Below are 27387 nucleotides of genomic sequence, written 5' to 3'. Positions count from 1 at the left end.
AAATTATGTTAATTAAAAATGCTGGTTTGGGGCGCCCTGGTAGCTCTCCTGGTAGAGCATGCTCCCCATGTACGGAGGATCAGGCCTTGCCTCAAAGCTTCTCGTTCTGCCTTCCTGTCACTATCAAAATAAAGGTTCAAAAAGGCCAAAAAAATATCTTTCAGAAAAATAAAATATAAATGTCCAGGTTGAAAAAGTTACAGTTTAATAGGACAAAATGAGTCATAGGTAAAGGTAGCACATGTGGATCTAGTCATGGAAAATTGTAACTTCTATTTCTTACATTTTTCATAAATCAATCTAGCAATCTATCAAACATGAATTCCTGTTTGTAACCAGAGATTAAGTCTGTAAGACCCAATTATTTTCCATTGTATTGAGTTTTTTCTCAGTTAACTGATAAAATAGTTTTGGCCATAAAATCAGAAAATAAAAAAAAATTGTTCTCAAAACCCGAGATGACATCTTCCAATATCTTGCTTTATATGACCAATGACCACAGTCCCAAAATATTAATTTTACTTTAATATAAAACATAAAAAAGCTACAAGATTCATATTATAAGGAGCCAGAATCTGAGAATGTTTGGAACTGTTTTGTCCTATAAATGAGAAATGATTGCAGGTTATGACTCTCATCAGTGAATGGACAAGTCCTTACTAAAAGGTGACACACAATGCGGGTTCGTTTGATCTTAAATAAGTGAGTGTGTATTGTCTGTCAGGGTTGTATTCCCGCTCTCAGAGGTGTTAGCTGGTGAAAACGCTGAGGTGTCACATCAGCAAGTTAGTTAAGGAGGAATTTTCCCTCCCTGCTGTCGGCGCGAGTGTCGACCATCTGTCGTCATGCGTGTCCATCTGAAGACAAGCGGGAGTCTGAGTTTCTCCGGGACACTTTAATGACCACATGCAGGGGCGGTTGTTTTCTTCTCCGCCGTTCACACCAGCTCAGGCATTTTGTTGGCCAGCTGATGTCCGGCCCCTGGTACAAACATCTGCCATTTGGTGGACGCTTCTGTCTCCATGTATTTTTAGTTCAAAGCAAAGTCATTACTCCCGTGTTATTTTATTTAGTTTCTCTACGCTGCAAATGTTCATTATGAACTTTTAAATGACATTTGAGGCAGTTTAATTCTTCATGGTGTGAACAAAGTATTCAGAGTTTGACACATTCTTGAGTGTCTCAGTTCTTTAACTAACACATCACAACACTCCCCGGGCTGATGTGTGTCATGCGGTATTTGATGCTCCTCCATTGATCCAGCAGTGAGAACTCTTTTATCTCGTCTCATGCTGCTGCCTTTCACAGAGAGAGGTCAGAGGTCGCAGTTCAGGGGCGGGCATGGAGTGGCGCCGCCGGAGCTGGCGGTTTCCCACTCAAGGTCACGTGAGGTCAGGAGGATTGAAGGTGGGATCCGGAACGGTCTAGGTCTTATGTGCTCGTCCTGCAGGACGAGGCTGAACTGATGCCTGAGACCTTCTAGGATCTGTCTGTCTGTACAAACCCGGAGTGATTGTGAGGTGTGGTGAGGTGGCAGGATGATGTTAGCTGTGGGCCGTCGCAGTGATGGATCATCAGGAAGAGTCAATAAGTCAGTGTTGACTCAGCAGCTCTGTTTGCTGTCAGACTTGAATGGATCATAACAGAGACTTTCACTGAAACTCAGTTTTAGTATCGTATGTACTCTGTACCTCCGCCCTGTGACCTGCAAACTGCTGTGTGTGCTCTATCTTTGAGGAAGCTCGGAAACGCTCTAATCTCTCTCTGCGTCTCCGTCTGTCTCCTCAGGTCTGGACGACAGCCTGCAGCAGTACATCCCGTCCTTCCAGCAGCAGCAGGTGGACGGGGAGAAGCTGCTCAGGATGTCCCACCAGGAGCTGCTGTCTCTGGGCGTGTCGCGGGTCGGACACCAGGAGCTGGTGCTGGAGGCCGTGGATCTGCTCTGCGCCCTGGTCAGTAACCCGTCATGGACTCACGGGGTTGCCAAACCCAGGATGAATATTAGTGCTGAAACATCACACTTTGCATTATTCAAACACATGCTAAACTCAGCCATGGCAACGGACAACGGACAAGTAATACTGGATTACTTTTCTGAGAAAAACGGCCAAACAAAGATTTTTCCTACTAATCCTATCCACAGATTTCCAGAGAAACTTCCACAGGTTTTGCCCAATCAGCTGCTTTTTATTCAGCTATGATTTATTGGAGCTCACTGTTACCTGCTCAGCTAACAGTCAAACTGCCAAAGCTTTTTTTTTTTCTGGGTGAAGCTCACAGATCTCTTCTCCCTGTGCTGAGATGTAGACAGAAGTCTTGTACCAAACCCAAACATCTGCGTTCCGTTACACCCCGAATAAATATGTGATGCTTCACAAAAGGCAGCTTCACACACTCAAACTGCAGCAGAGTTATCTGAAAACAAAACACAAACACAACAACAGAAAACCATGTTTTCCACTGTAAACCAGAATTCAATTATAAGGGCCAGATAGCTGAATGTATAAAACGCTCCTCATCCGTCAACGTGTCACGAAGCTCTGCTGCTGCTGCTGCTGCTGCTGCTGACAACATCTCTTCATGAAGTTGCTTCATGTCCATCACATGGTCTGTGATAGCTGTGGTTTCTGCTGGCGCTGGCTCTCGTGCACGGAGAATGTGCTGATGTAAATAAAATGCACTCTAAATCCTTATCAGATCTGGCAACACATCCACACTGCTCTGGATTTAATACTGCTGCACTGTAAAAAAAGAAAGAAATGTAGGTGAGGTTTCTGCAGAGAACTGATATTTCCCACTAGAAAGAAAGTTCAGAGTTCAGTAGAAATTGTTGTTGCGTTTAATTCTGATTTGGAAGTCCTTCTCCCATCTTACATGTGTTTTTAATACAGTTTTATTCATTTTACATGAAAAACTGCAAGAATCGAACCAAAAGTCCCTGAAGTCTATCACAGATCATCTTTAAATATAAGAAATTAACCAAATTTTAGACTGACACAATCTAACGTCAGCTCAAAATCCCATATTTTGTCAAAATGACCCACGTTAAAAACCAGCTGAGGAATTTCACAAAATGCCTCCACGTTTATTTTTTACGATGCGGTGACGAGACCGTGACGAGAGCGAAACGTTTGTTTTCGACCGACAGTGTTGGAAACGGTTAAACAGCGGACAGAAAGTCCTTCAGTCAGCTGTTTATGAGCTCTGTGTGTCTGTGTCACAGTGAAAAGGAGGATTTACAGTCGGTGCTGAGGTTTCATGGTGTAACTGGACTGAATGGGATCCAGCAGCAAACGGAGCCTGACACTCTGCTGTCACTGCTGACAAACGACAAAAGTCTGGCAGCGAGTCCGCTATCAGGCACGATAACTAACTACTGTTTAAACTCGTGCTATTGAAGCTTGGTAAATCATTTCTTCCAGTGTATTCCAGTTTAGATGATTCAGAGACATTGTGCAAAATGTACTAATGAGCTGAGATAAGTTTGTGCCTGATGTGACTCAGCTTGTTGGAGATACAAAGGTATCATGTATCTAGAAGAGAAGCAGATGTACAGTAAGTGTCCTCTGGTTCTTACTGTATGTGTAGGCAGAGAGAAGATTGCAGCATCTCCTCCAGGTCTGACCTTCAGTTCAGGTCAGCGGTTCACAGTTTTTAGTCACTGAACCACACATGCAACTTTATTTCCTTTTGTCTGTTTCTCTCTGTTGTTTTTTTCTGTTCATGATAGATGAGAATTTAGGGACTGACCCAAGCGGCAACTTCTGAGGCTGTGAAGTGAAGCCAACGTGGCTCCAGAAGTGAGTCAGTCTCCATAAGTCCCCATGTTTCACAGCAGAAATAAACATGTTTACAGCCTGGTACACAAAACAGTTTTGGCTTAAAGTTATGCAGGATTAAGAGCGTGGACGCTTTGATTGACAGGTAAGTGTTGTTACACTGCTCTCCATAACAACTTCCGTTCTGTCAACTTTTCCGGCTTATGTTGCAGCTGGATATAATTTGTAGTGTCTTGAAATATGAATGAAGATAGTGATAAACCTAAACCTAACAAATCGACGAGGTCCAAACTCTGTGCCATTTCATCCAGTCGACAGGACAGCGTATCCATGATGTCACCCACAGGTTTCTGAAGAGCTGTTTTGAAGCTCAAACATGTTTATTTCTGCTGTGAAGTTGGACATTTGAACATGGGGACTTATGGAGACTGACTCACTTCTGGAGCCAGCCTCAATTGACAGGCGTTTTTGCATCCACAGAGGTTCGGGCTGAAAAACCTGATATTTAAGGCCTGAATACTCCCAAACGGACGCGTACTTCTGAAGCTGTCACCATGAGACAGAAGCACAGAACTTTATTCATCACACGCCCTGAAAACATTTTCAGATGCTGACCTCTGCAACAATAAGACCCTGACATCAGAGTGAAGAGAGAATGGAGGCAGTAGATCACACAGCAGCTCGAGTGTTTCAGGGAGAGTTTTCCTGTAAGACTCAATAGAAGGTCAAGTGACGCGCTGTGGATATTTTTTGCAGTTGAGTTCACAGCTCTCTGGTGTGGAGCAGGAAACAGATGTGACCCCTCCCACCTGTCTGAAAGACCCCCCCACCCTTCCCTTGATACACACACACACACACACACACACACACACACACACACACAGTATACAGCATGCAAAGGAAGCGGCGTTGCAGTTTTGTTCCAGCAGCAGTTTCCGTCGGCTGTCAGATGATCAGTTTCCATCTGATTCACTTTCTCTGCTCTGACTTTCACGAGTTGACATCACTGTTGGTCAGCCCTGAATAAAGCACAACACATTTTATTTAGACAATGCAGAAGAAAATAACAGTAATTGAAAGTAAAGGCTTGAACTCACACGTCAAATCTTGATAATTAAATAATCGTTTCAGCCATTTTTCAAGCAGAAATGCCAAATATTTGATTTTCTTTGTCATGAACTCAGTTCAGGCAGACTTTGCATGTACACACATGACATGCCGCTCAATCGAAACATAAATCCAAACACACCTTTCAGAATCTTTGCTCTATTTAAGCTGTAAAGAAACTCCCATCCCTCCCTCTGCTCTGCATCAGCCTCACCATCCACCTGCAGGCTCTGGGGGGGGTATAAGATATTTGCATATCTGCTTGGAGTGATGACACCGGAGACTAGACGCCAAACTCAAACTATATTCTGCTGCTGCGATAAAACAATCCAGTCGTTCTGTTTTTTGATGCGGCCTCTTCACACTTCACTTCCTCTGACTGACACGTCAGCTGCTAGTACTAAGATCGTCTTACCTCGAACATGATTTGGAAGTTGACCTGGAACTTGATTTGAACTCTCGTGTCGTGTCGTGTCGTGTTTGGTTAAGGTGGATCTTTAGTTTTTTTTACAGTGCAGTCAGTCGACAGGTGGAACGTCAGTTTGGCTGCAGATGTTTTTATTGGCTCTGAGCGTCACGACGCCTCAAACATCTGAGCTGCCTCGGGCGAGCCAGCGCGTTCACACCGTCAGCTGACAGAGTTAATTAAAGGTCTGCGAAGACGAGTGGAACCAGAATTTGTTCTGTAGACGCTCTGTTCTGATCTGTGCAGTCTGTTTGTTCATTGATGACTGATTCATAGATTGGATTGGAAAGCGCTGAACGGCTTTTTGTTCATTTGTCGCTATGGCAACCAACGAGTCTCAATTGAGCATTCATTATCATCATGATTTGTGTAAGCTGTCACTCCGGCTCACTGGGTCTCTGAGTTTGGCTTCAGTTTGAGCGAGTTTGACGCGGTGTGGAATATTGTTTTAGCCAGATCATCGCCATGGTGACTGCTCCGTAGGAATGTGTGTGTGTGTGTGTGTTTTGGTTAGGTAGGTGGGGTGTCGTCCATCAGGGGTCATGAGAATCTCTTCCACATCGTCCCTGCATGTGATGTGAAGGTTTTGGTTTGTGATTTCATGACCCGAGCTCACCGGAATCGTTACATTTAGTCATTTACAAAACAACAGTCGAGGTGCAGTGTGACAGGAACATGTAGCAATAAGTACTGTCACAGTTGTAGAGGGGGACAGATTTATCATGTCCAGTTGGTAGTGTTGGAGTGGAGGTAGAGAGGGACGCCCCTGATCTGGTAGGAACTGGTCGGACGTTCCACCAACGGGAAACAACAGATGAGATTTTCAAGTTTGGATTGTCCTGATTGCGTACGGGTGGCAGAGCCAGGCATCGACGAGCAGCGGAGATTGTTGGTTGAATCTAGAACTCAGAACTTAAAATGTTCTAAAATGAAAACAAATAAGCATAAGGGATGCAGTATAAAGTAGTATATTCATCATCAGTTAATCTGTTAATCATTTTTCTGTGAGTTATTAGGTCCAGAAAATGTCAGAAAATGTTTCTCAAATCTCAAATTTTGACCAAAATCTAAAGATATTCAGTTTGCTGTCAGAGAAGACTGAAAGAAACCACAAAATATTTTTAGATTTGAGAAGCTGAAACCAGAGAATTTCTTAAATTAATCAAATGTAGTGAAATAGTCAATTAATTACTGTTCTGGCCTGTGTATTATGTATCATAACTGTCTTATCTGCTTGAAGTGAACGCGTAAATCTAATTTTTCAGTTTATTTCAATCTAATTTTTCCTAGTGTGCATTTTACGTTGTGATATATGATTTAGATCTGGAGGGAAATCTGCTGCTTCACTGTATTTCAAATCAGTGGTGACAGAAAACTAAGACAACGGCATCATTTGAATTCTTTTCTCATTTCTGACAGAACTACGGCGTGGAGTCGGACAACCTGAAGACTCTGGTGGGGAAGATGAGGACGGCGCACCACAGCCTGAGCAGCGCCGTGTCGCAGCGCAGGAAGAACCCCGCCTACCACAGCAAAATCTCCCATCAGCCCTCCAACGAGTTCCTGACGGCCGTGGTCGAGCTGATCGGAGCCGCCAAGAATCTGCTGGCCTGGTTGGACAGGTAGACAGGAACACGCTCAGTACACACAGCGTCGTATCGGAAGCAGCTTCAAACTGTTGATGCATTAACAGAGTAAAAAAAGCAGATTTGTGTCATCTGTGAGAGTTTCATGTTCCTCATTGTGTGATAGTGTTAGAACTCACACTCTCACTGCCTCACACACAGTTATTAGTGTTAACGCGTGTCGTCTGTCAGCTGTCAGTGCGTCTCTATGTCTGTTTGACTCTCAGCTTGTATCGGCTTGAGAAACATTCCAGCTCGCTGCAGCTGTTCCACCCAAACCCCGACAAGTCACTGCACTGACGCCCGAAACACACCTGACGTCTGTGTGTGTCAGATCTCTCACCTACGAACACCAAGAGTTTTATATTGAATCTCAATCTACGTCCATTTTCTTCATATAGTCTATGGTTATTACCTTGAAAATCTTGGATATGTTTGTCTTTTCAAAGCAATAATTAGCAGCATCGGCTCAAAGTGAGATGCTTTCTCACCTGAATGTTTCCTATAATAATCTTTCTTAATTTAAAAAGAGCGAGGAGATGTCGTGGCTTCGGGGTTAAGACGCTGACAGCAGCATCGCCAGTTCAAATCAGGCTTCTTTCCTCCTCCCCCAGACATAATAATAGAGAAAAGAGCAGGTAATGATTGACACTTGAGCACTCATTGTCCCGCCCACAGGATGTTTACATCTCCATAGAGCAATTTTATAAAAGAATGTCCTGTTAAAATAAGCAGCTACAACAGAGGGTCGAAGGGTTTCATTCAAATGCTTCCTATGGGTCCTTGAAATCCTTAAAAGGGGAAAATTCAAGGCCTAGAAAGTTTTAGAAAATGCTTGATTTTATAGATTTTATATTTTTACTCTCACTTTTTAATTATCTGTCAGCTTCTGTAAACCTGCTGCTAACTATATCGTGTTAAATCCTTAAATCTGAGGAATTTAGGCCTGGAAAGTCCTTGAATTTAATGCTTAAGAAGGTGCAGGAACACTGAAAAAGACACTCAACAGATTTGAAGTGTTGTGAATGTGTCCTACAAACTCCTGACAGAAGCAGCAAGCTTCATGTTTTTTTTTTTTTTTCTTCAGGTCACCACACTGTAACAAAACCAATAATCCTTCATGTCTTTCCAGGACTCCTCTGACGAGCGCCAACGACTTCACCTCGACCAAAGGCAGAATCATCCAGCTGTGTCTGGAGCTCACCTCCACCGTCCAGAAGGTGAGTGAGGCTCAAACATCCCTCTGGTGGTGTCCAAGGGACATCAGAGACAGACAGACGGTCATGAACTGGAGTTACTCGTCGTGTTTTGACCCTCTGGGACTGTTTGATGATGATGATGATGATGAACCAGAGATAACTTCTGTTTACATGCACAAAGTCCTTTTGATGATGATACCACTTTTACCAAAACAGGAAAGAACAAGAGAGATTTGAACTTGCATAAAACATATTTGGTATCTTTAAAACTTCAAAGTTCAGGGGCAGTGGAAAACGTCGAATCATGTTAATTCATGCAGGTGTTAACGCTCCCTCGCATCCCCTCTGACATGCACGTACATGACAACTCACACGCTTACTGAAGCTGTTGTGGAAAAGACGTGCCGTGATGAGACACGTGTACAGCAGACAGTTTTCTCTCCAAATCCGATTTGAAATAGCTTCCACAGCGGAGCTGATAAAGAGCAGAGAGCTCAATCATGCACAAGAGCCAAACTTCTCTTTTTACAGCTGGTAAACCGCTGTGGTTACATCGTCTAAACACGGCAGTAAACACAGCAGTAAACACGGCAGTAAACACGCTGGTTTTTCAAGGCGTTTAGCACCGAGGTGTGATTATTTCACCTGGTTTAAAGTACAGTTTTGACTTCTTATAAAACTCTGAAACACAGAAATCACAAGTGATATCTGGGAAGTGTTCGTCATGTTTCGTGTCAGCGAGTCCTGCGCAGTGTTGAGGCGTCGCCTCGCCACTCTGTCATGCAATCATCCTGTCAGCCCGTTTGCAGGGAGCTGTTATTTCACCGACCACAGGAGGAATCCTCTCTGTGTCTCTGGGAGGCGTTTGCGGTCCCTCCCTCTGGTTTCACTCTCCTGTAGGCTGTCATTTCTCAAATATTTGTTTTCCCGCTTTTCTTTTTTTTTTTTTTTCTCTCGCATCACATCTTTGTTTACCACACTCACAGTTCTTCACACAGACATTTGTGAAAAGGAAAGTTTTCTCATTCCATCCACCGACATTATTGTCTCAATGTTAAACCTATTCACTTTTATTTTGACTTTTATTCTGAAACTGTAAAATTATTATTCTTATCATATTTGTCTGTGCAGCTCTTTTTTTAAGGATGATGTGACTTTCTATTCCTCATTTCCACTTATTATTTGCTGCCCTCTCTGAGTTTTACCATCTGCTTCTGTATGTCCTTCTACCTCCTTCAAAATAAAAGCATATTATCTAGAAATGTTTGTAGGATTGAAGTGTGAGTGTGTCGGTCAGTCGTTCTGTCTCTTTACTTGCAGGACTGCACCGTTTATGAGATCGAGGAGAAGATCATGGAGGTGGTGAGTATTGCTTCTGTTTTTTCCTCTGGTTTGGATGTTTGGAGATGCTAATCGGAAACACACACACACACACACACACACACACACACACACACACACAGTCAGTGTAACACACATTTCCTTTTCCTGTCTTGTACTGAGTGTCCTGTGGTGTTCACTGTGTGTGCGTGCGTGTGTGCATGAATCTGCAGGATTGTTTATTCAGCTCAGGACCATCCACTTCCTGTCTTAGATAACGCTTCCTGTTGGTCGTCCTGTTGTTCCCAGATTACTGCATCAGCTGATGTTAACTCACTTTCCCTCCTGGCTGTCATGACTCTCTAATGAGACCACAAGTTTTAGTTTAGTGTCATTAATCTACACTCGAACCTTTCAAGGTTTTTAGTTCATGCTGGAGACGAAGAGAGACTCTACTTTTCCAAAACGTAATACTACAAAACAATGTGCAAAATATGATCAAAGAAACCTGCGACAGAGCTGCTGAGCTGCCAAATTGAAGTAGCTCCTGTTGTTTTACTGTGGCCTCTTGTGTCGCTGTATTATAAAGTAAAGGGATCGGACTCTGACCGGGATCCGGAGTAAACATCCCAGCAGGCCTGTTCAGTAATCCGCCCATACATTCCTCCACTTTACATGACGGCAAACACACTTGAAGGGACGTTTGTTCAGTTCAGTCAAACTTCTTTACTAACAGCATTGTCCTGTGGCTGCTCAGTGAGAGGCTTTGGTCCAGTTTGTTTGTCCAGGTGACAAAGAGGGAAACACTGTAAAGGCAGATAAAGTAGCAGAAGTCACCCCACACAGTGAGGCCTCACAGCATCATACACAGTGTTACACGTAAACCTCTCAGTAGTCAGACCTCACAGATGAGCATTCATAAACAAGCAATAAAAATCATTTGCAAGAAGGAATTAAGTCAGGCATGTTTTCTTGCTTTACTTGTAATTTCCTGTTGGTTTGTGTTTTCCTGATCACCTCAGACCTCCCGCTGAGCTTCAGGCCTGACAGTCAGGCCGTGCTCAGCTCGTGGAGGATCCTCCTTGTCTGCTGTTCAGCAAAACCAACGACTACATTTAAACCTTTTGTTTTTTCCTGTTGCCTCCCCACGGAGAGGTCAGAGGTCAGGGACAGGCAGCTTTAGCGCTGCCACAGCAGGCAGTGATTCAGCATTTCCATCAGAACGGACGTTTGGCATGAGACCGCCACACTGCCACTGACTTCCTCACTTTAATAAATCAATCAAGGAGCAAATCTCTTATTTTAGTTCATACAGTTTAACCTCTTCCACTCCACCCCTCACTATAATAACCTCTTTAGGGGGTACAGCAGGTCAGCTGCACTGTATATACCACATATTTAACATATTCAAAGTTTGAAGTGCATAAAGACGTAGAACATGATGAATGAAGTACATAATTGCCATTCCTGTTGCCGTGTTGCAGCAGTTTTTGGGTGGTTGCACAGATTTGGTGACAACTTTAATCATGTTTGCCACATTAATACACCAAACCCTCAGGAAGGAACATCACACACATTTTTATGCTGCTTCTCTTCTGGAAATCGCTCCCTTATTGTCAGCACACGTAGGAAAGCCGTATATTGTCTGAGTGAACTCAGTCTCTGCTTTGTGGCGGTACAGTTTGACAAGGCTGTGATTATCACAGAGGTCACAATAGGTCATTATATACAGAGAGGTCAAGTTCCAAAAAAAAACGACAATGAAATGGCAAACATCATCGCGCACGAATACAGCCGTCTCTGCCTTACAGTCAGACCCAATTCACACAATTTCAATACTGTTCAGAGGCCCCGGTATGCAGAATTATTCAACTACACGTGGCGAAAATGACACATTGTTACTGCCAAAGCTGTATGGGATTAACATAAAGTGGGCAGGTCTGTAAAGTGGAGACTTGTGGGTACCTTTAGAACATATTTTCATTCGGATGTCTTGACATCAGAGGTCAAGGGACGACCCTGTCAGTTTTCCATTGCCAAAGGTGTTATTCAGCCCCCTGCCCAGGACATGGTTGGCTAATTTTACAGCTCCGCCCGCTACAGAGGCTGAAGGTGTCGGCGTATGTGTGGAGTGGAAGAGGTTCACCTCTGCCTGAGGCTGTGAGACAGTGTACAAATAAATGTCAGAGTACAAGTAGAAACCAAATAAAAGTTAAAGGTGAAACGAGGCAACATACTAATGTTTCTTTATCCTACAAACACTCATTCCACCTCATGGGAATTATTGAGTGTCTCAGAGGTTTATTTAAGTTATGTCACGTGTTTGAAAATAACCGAATAATTAGCAGGTTATTGCTCATTGTTTCAGCTCTATATGTAACTTGATCTAATTTGGGAATGAAACTGTCGACGCTGAATTGTTTCTATATTTTCTCGCGTGTGTTTCAGTCTCGATCTCTGAACAGTATCTGCGAGAAGACGGTTCAGGAGACGTCCGACCCCTCGAAGAGCGAGATGGCCTGTCTGGAGGAGGTGCACATCACCAACGTGAAGCCCGGAGAGGGACTGGTGAGATGAAACAACATAAAACAAAACAGATATCGTCGTTTACGTTCAGAGCATATCAGCGGGACGTCACCGTCACATAAGTAGCAAGTACTGCAAAAAGAAAAAACCCACAATTTGACTCGACTTCCCCCGGAGTAACACTAACAGGTATTTTAGTGCTGCACCATGAACCACAATCAGCACTGAGTCGAAAACAGAAACAGATGTAGGTCTGAAAAAGGACCACAACCACCTCTGCAGCAGGGAATTACAGAGAAGCCACAGGAGGTTATTTATGTACAAGAGTCGTATATACATCCTGAAACACTGACTCCTTCAATCCTTCTTTATCTTCCAGGGGATTTACATCAAATCCACCTACGACGGGCTTCACGTCATCACAGGAACAACAGAGAACGTGAGTGCTGCTGGTTCTGAATCACAAAAGTCACGTCAACAGTATCTGATGAGATATTAGTGTGTGTGGACGCTGCAGTCTGTTGTGTTGTGTTTCTTCTCATGAGAGTAAAAACAAACTGTGATTCTGCTCTTCAGTCTCCGGCAGATAAAACCAAGAGGATTCATGCTGGAGATGAAGTCATTCAGGTCAACAAACAGACGGTGGTGAGTCAGTCAAGTCCACTCTTTAAAGAAACTGTTTCACATTTTCCAAGAGCTGTTAGCTTAGCTTAGCATAAAGACTGGAAACAGATGGAAACGGCTAGCCTTGACTAGTGTGAACACACGGTAACATTCAGTGGAAGAAGTGTTAAAGTCATCCCTAGTTGGAAGTTTAAATTTGTCAGTGTTTTAAGGCATCTCGTCTGTGATTGGTCCAGGTGGGCTGGCAGTTGAAGCACCTGGTGGAGAAGCTGAGGGCGGAGTCCGGAGGCGTCGTCATGGTGGTGAAGAAGAGGCCGTCGGGAACATCCGGCGGCTTTGCGCCCGCTCCGCTGAAAAACCTGCGCTGGAGACCGCCGCGAGTACAGGTGAGCTGCCCCGACATCACGGCATCATCGACCCTGCTGTCTGTCAGCCAACACTGCTGATGTCTGGACCACACAGACGACCTGCAGCCTGCTGTGATCTTCTTTCTTTACTTCTTAATAGTGGCGGCAGTAGTATTAGTATTAGTATAACCAACACAGCAGCAAAGACCGAGTATAAGACAGAAAATACAAAAAAATACTGTGGAACTGAATTTTTTGGGGGGTTTTCCACTAAAAGCGATGACTACAGAGAACTGTCAGCTAACTCCCTCAGTTACTCCCCTTTTAGTGTCTTGTAGCTCGTTGTTTTGGTTTTACAGTCCACACCTTACACCACCCGCTCAACGCCAAACAGCAGACAGACACTTAGAGACGAGCTGGTGAACACAATGACACATTTAGCAGCATTCAGATGTTTTTCTCTGAAGTTGGAGGAGGACAAATCAGAGCCAAAAGAAGAGCAGCAACAGTCGGACACAAACATGACTCGACATAAACTCTGACGTTGGTCTGTGTCTGCCATGATATGAAGTTTAATGAGTTCAATGCAGCTTTAAAGTCTAAAAGTCTCAGACTGTTTGAAACTGTCTCTCAGGTGTGCCTGTGAGTTACAGTGAGGATCTGTCATCGTAATCACATCATCCTTCCCGGCCTGCTGCTCCGCCGAGGCGAGCGGCTGAACAATGGAGCCTTTCTTCTGTTTTCCTGTAAAAAAAGAAAGATAGGAAACTCTCCAAACATCAGGCTGCGTTCGTGTCAGACATCTTTGGAAGGTGACTCATGCGTTAAACCACAATGTGACAATTATGAATTCACCAAAAGCACCTTCAGGGTTTTTGTGTTGAGGGTCCAGGATGTGTGTGTTTAGGGAAGATAGACCCTCGACCGCGGCTATCAAAACACATCTGAAGTCACTCCTACCATTCAGTTCAAAGGTCAGCTTGAGTCAACGTTTACACCTCCTCTGCTTGGACTGGGACCACTCGTCAGCCCTCACTGTGAAATACATTATCATGGTTCACTGCTGGAAAGTTTAAACAATGTGTAAAACATAAATCAAAATGGATATTTCCAACATTTCCAGCTGAATACAGGACAGAGACAAAATATGTAACGCTCAAACTGATCAACGTTATTGTTTTCTGTAAATATACTTCTGATTAATTCTGTTTTTATTTACAATTTACACGGCGCCTTTGTATTCAGAGTTGTGAGATTAGTTTTAAATAATCGATTAGTCAACATTAAACTCTGCAGTTGTCACATTTTCAAATACATAAACTGATATTCCTTCAGTCCCGTTCACGCTTTGAGAACTTGTGTTGAGTATTTTTCATCATCAACATGTACCAGATCAAATAAGTGATCAGAGAATGTACGAACTAATTGATAATGAAAAGAATCAAAGTGATTTAGTTTAGTTATGAGAAAGTAATACGAACATTTGATTTTTACTTTATAAAGTAGCAAAAGAAACAATCCACTAACCTTTGATTACAACTAACTTTCACCCTCTCAAACAGCTGATAAATTGGTGTTACTCCACTCTGAAGACCAAAACTTTGTGTTCGTCCATCTCTCAACACTTAATGACTTTCTGCCTGCGGCGCTGATGTGAGTCTAATGGTTGAAAACATAATTCAGCTCACAAACGTGTAGTTACAGGAGGAAACGGTGCATTCGTTAGGGACTATTTTCAGCGGTGGATTAATCCACATTTAAGAGTTTTTGCGACTCCTTCATGATCAGCAGAAGAACACGACGAACACGCGTCCGCGTCTTCAACTCCTTCAGTATTTTTCCAACGCAGACGAGAAAAGGAGCTGAGCGAAGTTCCTGTGTTTATGGAAATATACAAGCTTCAGAGTCGAGGAAGGAAACAGAAGAGCTTCGTCTGCTGAACGTCTTATTGTTGTTCCATGATAAACACCGTTAGAGGAGTCATTACTTCCTCTGCTGTCACAGAAATTCAACAGAAACTCGGATTAGAAGCAGTTACAGTTTTATTAAAGTGATCGTTTGTGTTTGTCTTGTCGTGTCCAGACCTCTCAGGGAGCTCAGGGTCTCTACAGATCTCGACAGCCAGAAACCTCCGACGCTCCTGGGAAGAGAGGGAAGACGACCATATTGGATTTGTACGTCCCTCCTCCACCTGCAGCACCTTACATACCGCTGTGAGTACCAGCAGAGGGAAAGTTCACACGGTTATCCTTCGTTTGTCCTGCGTCATGAACACTGATTTGAATCCTCTCTGCAGAGATGCCAACATGAACGTGTCTCCGGCTGTCAAAATGAGGCCGAAGTCTCCGAACTCATGTCTGGACGCAGACGTACGGCGACGCGGCACCGACGACAAGCGGACATCCGTCGGCCCGCCACCTGAACCCAGCCAACCGGTCCACGTATCCCTTCGAAAGCGCTCCTCCACACGCTGTGAGTGCACACACACACACACACACATCTAAACTTCAAACATTAGTTAGATGAAGATGAGCTTTAACTTTTGTGTTTGCAGGTAAACCTCGACCCGTCTCCATGCCAGTGGAGTCGTTTTCAGCAGACTCATCCTGCAGGTCCGGAGCTCATGGAAGGAAAGGTAAGCTCCACCAGCGCCTGTAACCTCAACGGTTATCAGTGATGGCCGCCTGTCCGTCTCATTAACAGCCGAGGGCAAGCGGCGGCAGGGCGTGCGAGCTGCGTGCTTTGAATTTCTACCTCGTCGATCATTAACCCCGAGAGCCGCCGCTGCATCGACGGAGCTGATTTTAAATGTTCTTAGAGCACTTCACCTTGAGGAAAACACTGTGTCGATCTGAACGTGTTTGTGTTGGCAGCTTGTCCGAGATAGCAGCTTGTTAATGGATTTTCAAGACGGTTAAACAAGGACATATTGAGAGTTGACTCAACACGTGGAGTCATTTACACGTGACTCAAACTTTAAATCAAATCAAAACAGATTCATGTTCCTTCTTGTTGACTCGTGGCTCCTGTCTCGTCTCCTGAACAGGTCCGGACGTTCTGCACAGATACCTGAGTAACGAGGGAATCAGCACCATCACGGAGGAGGAGCCGTGTTACCCTCTGCCGTATCGAGGACACCCGTCGGTCCGCGGCGTCGACCACATCAGAGGCAGCCAGTGCTTCATCAACGCTGACCTGCACAACAGCGCCACCATCCCTTACCAGGAGGCGGTGTCCAAAAAGTCGGCTGCCTCCAGCTCTGCCTCCGCCGCCGCCGCCGTCTCTCCTCCTCTGGCTGTAAACAAACAGTCGACGTCGCTGCTCGGAGGCTGGCTGGCTCGTCTCAGGCTGCTCAGCCACTGATGGAAGATCTGGATCCTCCAGGAGGTCGTTTATCCTCAGCCTGATCCTCAGGATGTGTCAGCAAATCACAGAGCAGCAGCGTGGACAGTTTTTTTTTTCATGAACTTCATACTACTCGACCCGACCTCCAGTGGTTTAACTTTAGCTCCAGGACACATCACTCTTCTCATGTCAGCATTCAGCTCCAAGCACTGCTATACTCAACAGATCTATTGGAATATTAAACCAGCAAGCATCAGACCGACTCCAGTTTGTGAACCAGTCAAGCTGAACTGGGATCCATTTCACGACATGACAGACAGTATTCTGCAGGATGACCGACCGACAAACACACATCTGAAACGTACCTCTGTGAGCCTTAAATCACTCGCTGCTGAAACCTCGTCGTCTTGCGACTTTCTTCACGACACTTTGTCAAAAGTAATCACAGCTTTCACATTGGTATCAAAGAAGTATTGAAATATCTGAAAACAACTTTTCACTGACGAGGTTTGGACCTGCTGAGCTTGTGCATGAAAACTGAAGTCTGCTGGAAATGAAGCTGGTTTTTGTTTCCAACAGATTTCTGTTTCTTTTTATTTGCCAAGAATCGAAAAGCAGAATTAAAGTCATATAAAATTTTAAAGATTCGAATAACCAAACCTCAGTTTGTCTCTAGTTTAAAAATGGTGAAGCATTTCTAAAGTCTTTTCCTTCAATCTCAGGAGCCTTTAGTGCCTCTTGTATCTGAACTCTTTACTGTGGTTTGTCAGGACAAAACAGTTTGTAAATATGTTTTATAGATTGTATTTTATCACCGCAAGTTTCACTCGTTTATCTAAGAGAGGTGTGCTTTTTTTCAGAGTGTAGTAAATACAAGAGCTCGACATGTTACTAAATATTTCTGAAGCTTTACAAAAGTTTTGTTACTTACAGTTACAGTCATAACAATATAAACTTGTTTTTAGGAGAAATAACGAATAAACATAAAGGAAGCATTAGTTTACCAAAGTTTACCAACAGGGTTTTTTTTAATGATTTATAAATATTAATAAAGCAGTCTTAAAGCTACTGTAAATAATACAAAATATGTTTGTGTCATTGTTTTGATTGAAAATAACTCAAACTGAAGAAAAGTTAAAACCAAAAAACTTCACATATTTCTTATATTTTGGTTTAAGAGTGAAATTTAAGTGTTAAATCTTAAAACGCTGTCACAGATTTCACCTTCTAAACTTCAAACGTACACTTGATTTTATTCTGAAATCTGTCGCCGCCGTCATTTTGCAGTTTTCTGCAGATAACCTTTGACGCACGTCTGCTCAAAGCAACTTCAGGTAAAAACTGACTTAAGTATTTCAGGTGTGGCTCTCTGCACTCTCTGAAAAATCTTCATTGGTTCTTCTTACGTGTGTTTGAGGTTTCTTAATGTGCCATTATAATAAAAAAAACGTTCTGAAGGAGTTCCTCAGGGAAGCGTCACGGATCCCTCTGTGTTTACAATCCGAGAAGCTCCTCGCGTCTCCTCGAAGATCTTTTTCTTCTTGTAAAGAGTGTTTCTGGTTCATTTCAGGTGCCTTTATACTAACAAAAACATTATGCAAGAGCTCTGACAAACATTATGTCGATTACGAGAGTGTAACTGAAACTGTAAATATCACAGAGGCGACCTCTTGTGTTGTGGTGTGGGGGGAAAAAAACATTTCTCTAACACTTTGAAGAGTTTAGAATATTTTTCTGATCATAACATTTCTAATAAAAGTGAGATTATGTGACTTTAAAAGAATAAACAAAATTCTTCATTAAAAGTTGAATTTCTCAGCAATAATCGATACATATCGCTGCGTAACTGACAATACTGAGTCAGATTTCTGACTTTAGTTACAGCTGAGGACCCTGTGGTCACATAGTCTCACTTTGAGATGAAAGTTTGCATCGTTTTGCCAAACGACTTGTATCACATCGTTAATCTGTTTTGTCCTGTTGAGTATTTTTCACGTGTAAATCTGAATTATTCCAGAGCTCCGCAGTACGACGCCTCTGTGCTGCTTTGTAACTTGTGGAAAAATATAAACAAAAATAAAGTGCAATTTATTTTGAAAAAACTTCCTGTGGTTTTGATATGATGCAACTTTTAGAGTAACGGGTAACAATAGCATGAGTCTATAAAAGCTGGATGTGTGTATAAAACACCTTTCACACACACAATAAAACAAACTGCAACAATAACAATAAGTTCAAAGCAATAAATCAATAAAAAAATAGAATAAAATGTGACACAGATCAACTAAAAACACTTTTATCGAAGATTGCTTTTAAACGTTGACACAGTTTGCAGCCTTGATCTCTTCAGGTCACTCCACAGTCTTGGAGCACTGACTGCAAAGTCTCTTTGGACTGAAGAACAACCAGGACTGTCACACCTGAGGATCGAGAGGGAGCGAGAGGGAATACAGGTATACCCGAATCTGTGGTATAATGTGAGTCCAAATCCTGGCAGCAGAGGTTTGGATGTTGCATAAATCAGACTTTGAATGATCGATGAACAAAGTCCTCTGTGCAAACCTTCAGAATAAAGACACGCTGGAAGATTTAAATGAGGCTTTGTCTAATAAAACTTTTGATTAAATCTACAGACGCAAACAGAAACAAAACAAACCCCTGAATGTGGAGTCTGACAAGACATGCTCTGGAAGCAGAAACGGACCAAGCATTGGTTAAAAGTTGCAAAGCTGATGACGCCATCTGCTGGTAAAAGTAAACTAGTGTAAAGTAAAGAGAGAGGAAAAGAAAGCACTTCACACATGAAGGATATTTTGACCTCTATCGAGGAGGCTGTTTTCAGTTCCTGTTGTCTCTGTCTGGAAGAGCTGACAGATTTTAAACGAAATCTGAAAATGAAGCTTCATGCTTTAGAGTAGAGTTGACAGCCTTCACACTCAAAGACAGATGTCTCACACAGTTCAGAGGTGACTTAAGTCAAAGACACTGAAATGAAACGTCTCCCCTCAGACTTCTCTGTGAGCGTGGGTCAAAACAAAACTCCTTCTGAGAAAATGTTTTTATTTTCTAGAGCAAAGAGGAAGTTTCTAAGCAGAGAGAGAGAAAAAAAAAAAGAGACGAATGGTCTGAAGAACTTGTGAAACAGGAAGGACGGTGTGGTGTGGTGTGTGTGTGTATGCATGCATGTATGTATGTGTGAGTGTGATTCTGACTCTGTGGTCTGTTTGTGGGTCGACGCATGAAGTCTCACAGGCAGCGCTGAGAAAAAACTTCCAGTTCCTCCTCTGCCGAGCATCAGTCTGCTGCAAAGGCACCGAGCTGCCGGACGTCCACGAGCGAGCAGGTAAGACCTATTTATGAATGATTTTGTCATCGTTAGGGTGGAAGTGAGTTATATAAGATGTTTGTAGTGGATGTATGAGGCGCTTTAAATATAACACACCTGATCCGAGGTGTGTTTACAATGCAGAGAACATAAAAACACACCTTCACCTGCAGCTTTGTTGTCAAATGTTAAGTATTTTTGCTGCTTTAAGAACATCTGAGGAGAAAATCTAACTGAAAGCTCCAGAGCAGAGACTCAAGAGCTGGTTTCACAAAGTCAGACTGTGACCCTGATAATACTGATATTACTGATCAGACCTCAGGCAGTGGTAAACTTTGTGACACTGCAGCTAACATTTATATTTGTGCACAAAAACAATGCACATCTGCAAAAAAAACAACAAGACCACAAGTTTAAAAAAAACCCAAATCATCCATATAGAAGAAAATAAATAAGTTTACACGGAAAGAAGACTTAAAACGTGAGCAAATAAACTTATTTGAAGCTGCAAACGTTCAGCGGAGGTGTTTCAGTCAAATGTTTGCAGAGTGTTTGAAGCTGAGCTAAGCCACAGCAGATCCACTGCTCTCAAAAAAACATAAAAAAACATAAAAAACAAAGACAATAAAGCAATAAGAATAGATTTTATCAGCCGTCAGTCATGTTGTTGGTCAGTACAGACGTATAAATGTAGGAAACAATCCTGATTTTTAATTTTACTGTGAACAAAGTACCCGAGAACTGTCGCTGGATTACTTTGATACTGCAGAAACTTTTAAAAAACGATGATCGTTCCGTGTTTTCTAAGCTGCTTTCTCTGCGTTTATGATTGATGGACACTGACGTGATGGCATGTTGAGGAAGTGTGAATCACACTGAATCTAAAAATATTTGTGTCAGGTCTGTGCGTTCAGATTTGACTTTGTCATCACCCCGAGAAGAACTTCAAACTTCACACTCTAAACTTTCAAAGTGCCTCTGTTCTGTATCGATATGTTTCCTCCTCCTCCAGCATGCACCTGTGCCTCCAACACAACCTCTGCAGCACACACACAGTTGACACCAGCTGCTCGACCTGTGACATTTCAAATCACACTTTAACGCTGCTGTCTTGCTCTCGCCGCCCCCCTTCCCCCTCTTTCTCTCTCTCTCTCTCTTCATCTCAACTGCAGCCATGAGTCGGCGGCGGGTTTCGGTCAAAGATCTGGGCGCGTTGGACTGTCAGGGCTGGCTTCTTCGCAGGAAGGACAGCCGCAGCTTCCTGGGAAGCCGATGGAAGAGATACTGGTTCGTCCTGAAGAGGAGTTCTCTGTACTGGTACGCCGACAAGGAGGTGAGTCACTGCAAGACTGCAATCATCAACTACGCCACTAGGGGGCCGCGAAATCCAACACAGTGCACCTTTAACGTGTTTCTATTCAGCTCCGACGACCTCGATTCAACTCTCAACTCATTTCTTCAACACTTCGCCTGATTTAAGTAGAAAAAACAAACACAGAAGAGAGAAGAACAGCACACATGATAACATGTATAGCTACACTGGTCACAGCTGCGGCTCATCAACAGTTTTTCCCACCTGTGGTTGGCCTCGTTAACAACGGACTCTCACCATCCACTCCAGACCGACGTGTTATATTAACACACACATGCTCTAGTAATAAAAACATCTGTCACACTGCAGACTGTGAACCTTTGAACATACTGCACATAGATTTATATCTTCTGCATATTTTTACTTAATATTTGTCATGCACCAAAACACAAAGACAGATTCCACGTATGTGAAACTTACTTGGCAATAAACCTGTTTCTGACAAGTTAATACATTTAATTGTGTTGCTTGTGCTTTTTTAAAAAAATATAGTTTGGGCCTCAATTTGCACTTTTGAAATGTTTCAGATCAATGTGGTACGACCGCACAACCACTGGTGGTTACTTGACTTTCCGTAGGAGGAATTTTTTTAATTTAAAAGACGCGTAGTAGACACGTCGATTCACATCGTGTGTCATCCGTGAACGGTTCAAATGTGATGTGAGACGGTAAGCGGAGGTTAAATAAAGGGTTTGAAAACTCTATCAGGACGAGAAGTGTGGATCGGGAGGACACTTTTAACACCAAATTAGATCTGGATCTTGAACCTATCTGCAGCTGATCAGGGTCGGCCTACCTAGCTGGATTTCTTGGAAAGACTTTGGGAAAAGTTGGAGAAACACTGTTTTAGATAAGAGTCCAGATCTTAACCTGACAGACCGACTGAGTCTCAATGTTTTGGTGTCTGACTCGGAGGAAATCTCCCAAACCAAGGTCAAAAATCAGGCAGAAAGACTGAAACCAGAAGCAGCGGATTAATGGAGTATAGTGATCTGTTCTTTTAATTGTCTAACTGTGGTTTTGGTTTCTTGTGATCATGCTGTGCAGCTGTGCAGTATGTTCTCCATCACTAAACACTTTGTATCCTCAGACTGAAACACTGAGGTTAATCTCAGTCGAAATAAAGTTGAACAACAATTAGAAAAGCGTCCGTACTGGAGACCACACGCTTTAAAAATAAGCTCTGTAACATATGCAGTCCGATGTGGTGAGGCGAACACATCCTGTGACTACGACCACCGACGCTCAGTGTTTCTGTTTGTGTTTCTCTTCTCTGCAGGCCGACAAAGCTGAAGGTTTCATCAACCTGTGCGGATTCACCATCGAGCAGGCCAAACAGTGCAGGAAGAAGCAGTACGCCATGATGTTTCTTTATGTTTACGCGCTCTGAAGGCCGGTCTGGGTGGAAACCACCAACATTATTACTCAACTGTCTGACAACATGCTGCACAAAGCCTCCACAAACTCTCATCATCTGTTCAGTTCATAGATTGATGGTTATCGATCTTTCTTCGATGTTATTAACAGCTCAGTTTTGTGTTTCAGTGCCATAACGGCCAGTCATCCGCTGGTCGTGACCATTTTCATCGCTGCAGAGAGCTTCACGGAGATGAATAAGTGAGTCATTCTGGATGTGTTTGTCTTCTCTGTCCTGTAATGTAGAAAAACTTCAGCCATGTTAGCGTTGGCGGCTGTAGGGACGCGATGTCGGACCAAGTACCAGATGGACTGCCATGAAAATTTGGTACAAGCATTCATGGATGAATTGTAATAACTTTTTCTCTAGCGCCATCATGAGGTCATAATTTCAGTTTGGTTTATGTATGGAGGTCCTGTAGTGGCAAATTGTCTCAAGTTCAGGAGGTAGCTCTTCGTCTATAGGTGGAGGAGCACGATGGTCGAGTGTAGGGTTTGATTATGGATCTGACTGATTTTCGTCGTCCAATTTTACTCGACTACCTCCTCCAGTTTCATTGTTCACCGCCAATGAGAAACACATCTCTCCGCTCTGAACTCCTCTCAGTTCGTCTTGCATGAAACGTAGATGCTGCAGACTTTTCTTAAAGGAAGCATCTGTTCGGATTCAAAGTCTGCAGTCATCGGTCGATGTCCTCATCTGTCCATTTTGACATTTGATCGTGAACTTCTACATCAAACTGACGGCAGCGTATTTTGGTCTGGACTGATGATTGTTGCTTTATTTTGTTGCCACACAGAAATAGATTTCATTTCTCTTCCTCTTTATCGTTTTTCATCCACTTCTTGTTTTGTTTTTTTAATATATTTTGTTTTTGACCTTTTCAACATGCAGCAGAGGGCCGCAGGTCGGATTCGAACCATGGGCCTGATGCTGAGTCTTCATGCATGGAGCAGATGCTCAATACCCCATCCACTTCTTGTTTTTGTGCTCTGATGAAGTGAAATCGTTGAATGCTGCTGTGGCATTAAAAGCATCGTGTCCGTTCACAGGTGGATCAGCAAGCTGTCAGAAGCAGCCGACCGCGGTGAAGAGATCAACACCGAAGGTCAGATAAGTTGATGCTACGTTAAAGAGTTATTAACATTCAGACGGGTGACGAATTAAACAAAAAAACCTGAAGAAATAAAGTGTCTTTGGGAGGTGTTGTGCAATCATGAGCTTCGATACACCTCTGCAATATTTCTATAAGTCTACTGGAGGGATGGACGACGTTCTTCCAAGAGATATATCAGCATGCTGTCTTACAAAATCTTGCATAGGTGTCCAGTTGTATTGAAATAAGTTGTTGAGTCCATAGCTGTTATGGTTTAGTTCAAGGTGAACCCAAATGGAGACAGTCCAAGAGAAGTCCAATAAACGGTCCGTCCAAAACGGAGATACCCAAAGGGGGGAAGCACAAAGTTTGAACAAAGCAGGACCGGTGGACAGAAAGAGGGACAGACCTGACAATGAAACCAAGTGGAGACCCGAGAACAACTTCTCTTCTTTCTTCAAGAAGCGTTAAATCTGAGGCAGCTGGACTTGGTTGTAGACAGCAGGGGGTCCTAGGCGGGATCATTGACCAGGCCTTTGTTTTAGTTGTTGTCATTGAGGGTCACCTGGTGTGAACGACGGTCGTTCAGGTCACCTGATGAGCACCGTTGTGGACCACGACCAACAAGAAACCCAAAGCCATGACTCTGATCCATATGACTGTCATGCTCTTCAAACCTTTCAGTGACCCCTCGTGCCCTCTGGGCGGCATCTGCATTCACTCATCTCAGGTTTTTCCTTTAATTTGTCACCCCTCTGTACGTAATACATGAACACAGGAAACTAAACATGCTCAAAGTTCATGTCCTTAGAGCAGAATTCGCTTCTTTAACTCTTTGCTCTTTCCCGTAGACACTTTCTCTTCTCCTTCCACTTTTTGTTCTGTGGTTCTTCATTTCGATCCTTACTCCCTTCCTCCTTTCTTCCCGTGGTTCCTTCTTTCTTTCCTTCCATACTTCCTCTATCCTTCCTTCCAGTCATTCATCCTCTGGTCCTTTCTACCCTTCTTCTTCCATTCCTTGTTTCCCTGCGGTGTCCCTCTTGTCACTTGTTTCTTCTTCGTGTTGCAGAGTGTTACAGTGAAGACAGCGATCAGGAAGGCGATGACTGTACGCTGACTTCCTGTCCTCCGGACCCCGAACAGGAAACAGAAGAATCGGAGAACGTGAGTGACGGAGTGTGAAGGTGTGAAATGTCTTTTATTTAGAGTCTGTGAACAAACCCGCCATCCTCCTCGCAGGGCGACGGTCTTCAGCCTCTCTGCGAGGCTTCATCCTCGCCCACGACGCCGACGGAAGACGGACACGACGACGACAACAGCAGTAGCAGCAGCGGAGGAAGAAGAAGAAGTACCTCGGAGGGCGCGCCTTTGTGTAGAAACAGCAGAAGAAGAGCGGCCACGCACGGAGGTGAACGCCTGTCCTGGCAGGAGCAGCCCAGGCCCGAAGGAGCCGAGAGGGCGGTGTCGCTCCCTCTGATCCACATCAATGAAGAGGAGGAGGTCGTGCACGGTAATTACACTGGAAACACACCTGGTTACCATGAGAACTGCTGCTTTTTTTGGGAGGGGGTCTTTGGTTTTAGTGTTGCAGGGGTGTCACAGTGATAGTTTGGTGTTGTTGTTTGCAGAGAAGCCTCCTGACGAGATGGAGAGCCTCTACAACCACCTGAGGGCGGCCAGCTTGTCTCCGATCGGAGGCGCCAAACGGAAAGACTTCAGAGCGTCGTTCATCAGGCGATGCGAGAACAACAAGATGAATGAAAAGCTTCACATGCTCAGGATCCTCAGCAGCACGTTGAAGGTGAGAATCAGATGTGTGTTTGTTCATTTAGACGTGCAGGTGGGCGTAGCGTATGTTCTCACCTTTGGACCCGCTTCAAAGTCTTTACGCCTCACAGGTATGAGAATTTTCTCATTTTTGATAACTAAATTTGACTTTTCTTTCATAAAAAGTCAAAATAAACATTGTTTTAAGGCTGTTTTCTGTTGATTTAAGCAAGAAAATCTATTTGTTTGAAACACTTTGACAAAAAGCTTCTTGAAATATGATTAAGAGAAAAAGCCTTGTGCTGTCACCTGATTGTTTAAAGTACGTTTCCTCAATAAAACAGGTTTCTCCATTGGATTTTGGAAGTTTATGATAATCTTAACACCTCTAACCTCTAACAAACTACGCCACAGTCGCAAGAATTTACTGTCACCACCACTCGGCTTTAAGCGATCAGTGTGTTGATGTTTAATGTGACCGACAACTTCTGTGGTCTCGTTCAGCCACTTGTTAGCGACCGCCTTTTTTGAGACACGTAGAAGCTTCGCAGAGATGTCGATGAACCAAATGTGAGATTTAAAACAGACTTTATTTCAGGAATTTATTGATTTCATCGACTTCAAGATGAGGGAACTAGAAGTCCAAAACTGCAATCTAGATTCCAGTTTTTAGGACCCTTAAAGGCCTTTAAAGGACCAGCGTGTAGTGACATCTAGTGGTGAAGTTGCAGACTGCAACCAACTTAAGTAGCAGAAACTATGGTGGCCACTCCAAAAGCTCCAACTAGAGGAGCATGACAGTTCAACAAAAACAAAATATGATTCTTATTTTCAGGTGGTTATACGCTGATGAAAACATAGTTTTCTGTAAACAGAGCGCTCTAAAACTGACACACCGGACCTAAACTGAAGGAAAAGTCAGTGGATCACCAAAGTTTTGACAATCCGTGAACCTGCTCTGTCCGTCTTTCAGGCCAAAGAGTCGGAGCTTCAGGCGGTGGAGCAGCTCCTGACCCAACCGGCTCTCACGGCGTCCGTATACAGGACGTGGAGAACGTCCAACTCCATTTTACTTCAGGAGATCAGCCAACGCAACCACGCGGCAGGGGGCGCCGCAGAGCTGAGACCTCCCGAGACCTAACGAGGATAAAACGCGGTTTCTCTTCCATACTGACGAAAGAACAAAACGGCTTCAGCCACAACGTGTTGGACTGGGAACAAACAACGAACCCTTCAGAGGGCAGTGGTGGAAAGTAACTAAGTACTTTGATTTCATGCAACCTTATACTTGCCACTACATTTTTATTTTTACAGCTTTAGTGTTGTGTTAATCTGTATCTAATCTAATAAATGATGTCACAGATGCCTGCGTCAATGGTAAAGTCTAATTATTATCCAGTAATAAAATGATTTATATTTTATTTTACTTTCTACTTTTACTTCTTCCACCACTGTCGGATGCTTGAGGGAAACACAATCAGTTTTCTAATATCCAAACACACATTTTGCTTCTTTAACTCGACGTGTTTCTCTGTTGTGAATCTGAACTTTTAACCAGTTGGCTGCAGTTCCTGCTGGAGGATGTCAGTGGTTAACACTGGCCTAAACTTGACTGGAAGGTTTTTGGTTTTTAGTGGGTGAAAGGTGATTAAATGAACTTTTCTATCAATCAAGTGTAGATGCGTCTTTACGTGAAGAAGTTTCCTCGTCCACGCTACGATGATGTTTTCTGGGGGGAAACATTTTCACAGCAGCTATTCTGACTGTTGGGAGTTTGAGAAGTGAACAGAAAGATTGTCTCCTCTGTGTGTTTTGTTATTTCATTGAGTTTTTGTTTCATTAAAAGTTATTTAATATTTCTGCAGTAAGTCATTTCTCATCACACCTCACCTGTACGTCACAGATATAAAGGTTTCATTCAGCTTTTTAAATAAGATTCAACGACTTTCAAAGTACTCAAACCAAAAACATCCAGACTCCTGAAGTCTTTATCTGAATTACTATTTATGCAATTGTAAAAAGTTTAGAGAATTAATTAAATCTGGCACAGGTGTTCATAATTTCATCATAAT

The 27387-nt window shown here is 43.3% G+C and overlaps 1 protein-coding gene across 1 annotated transcript in view; it reads left to right on the top strand.

Annotated features, from left to right (window-relative positions):
* The window catches only part of cnksr3 (cnksr family member 3), a 37568-nt gene extending 10397 nt beyond the window's left edge, over positions 1 to 27171 (top strand). The window contains exons 2-24 of the mRNA XM_027284322.1: positions 1789 to 1952; positions 6772 to 6974; positions 8110 to 8197; positions 9497 to 9538; positions 11945 to 12064; positions 12402 to 12461; positions 12599 to 12667; positions 12883 to 13032; positions 15076 to 15206; positions 15290 to 15465; positions 15548 to 15628; positions 16040 to 16348; positions 18739 to 18791; positions 19348 to 19355; positions 19470 to 19681; positions 20836 to 20996; positions 22315 to 22388; positions 22581 to 22652; positions 23505 to 23560; positions 24618 to 24712; positions 24788 to 25058; positions 25177 to 25349; positions 26289 to 27171. Of these exons, the coding sequence (XP_027140123.1) occupies positions 1789 to 1952; positions 6772 to 6974; positions 8110 to 8197; positions 9497 to 9538; positions 11945 to 12064; positions 12402 to 12461; positions 12599 to 12667; positions 12883 to 13032; positions 15076 to 15206; positions 15290 to 15465; positions 15548 to 15628; positions 16040 to 16348; positions 18739 to 18791; positions 19348 to 19355; positions 19470 to 19681; positions 20836 to 20996; positions 22315 to 22388; positions 22581 to 22652; positions 23505 to 23560; positions 24618 to 24712; positions 24788 to 25058; positions 25177 to 25349; positions 26289 to 26456 (2936 nt within the window). The 3' untranslated portion in view covers positions 26457 to 27171. The remainder of the gene's footprint in view (positions 1 to 1788; positions 1953 to 6771; positions 6975 to 8109; positions 8198 to 9496; positions 9539 to 11944; positions 12065 to 12401; positions 12462 to 12598; positions 12668 to 12882; positions 13033 to 15075; positions 15207 to 15289; positions 15466 to 15547; positions 15629 to 16039; positions 16349 to 18738; positions 18792 to 19347; positions 19356 to 19469; positions 19682 to 20835; positions 20997 to 22314; positions 22389 to 22580; positions 22653 to 23504; positions 23561 to 24617; positions 24713 to 24787; positions 25059 to 25176; positions 25350 to 26288) is intronic.
* Positions 27172 to 27387: the final 216 nt, after the last annotated feature.

Source organism: Larimichthys crocea, chromosome XI, assembly GCF_000972845.2.
Source record: "Larimichthys crocea isolate SSNF chromosome XI, L_crocea_2.0, whole genome shotgun sequence".
Lineage (NCBI taxonomy): Eukaryota > Metazoa > Chordata > Actinopteri > Sciaenidae > Larimichthys > Larimichthys crocea.
This window is presented reverse-complemented; position numbering and strand designations above follow the sequence as displayed.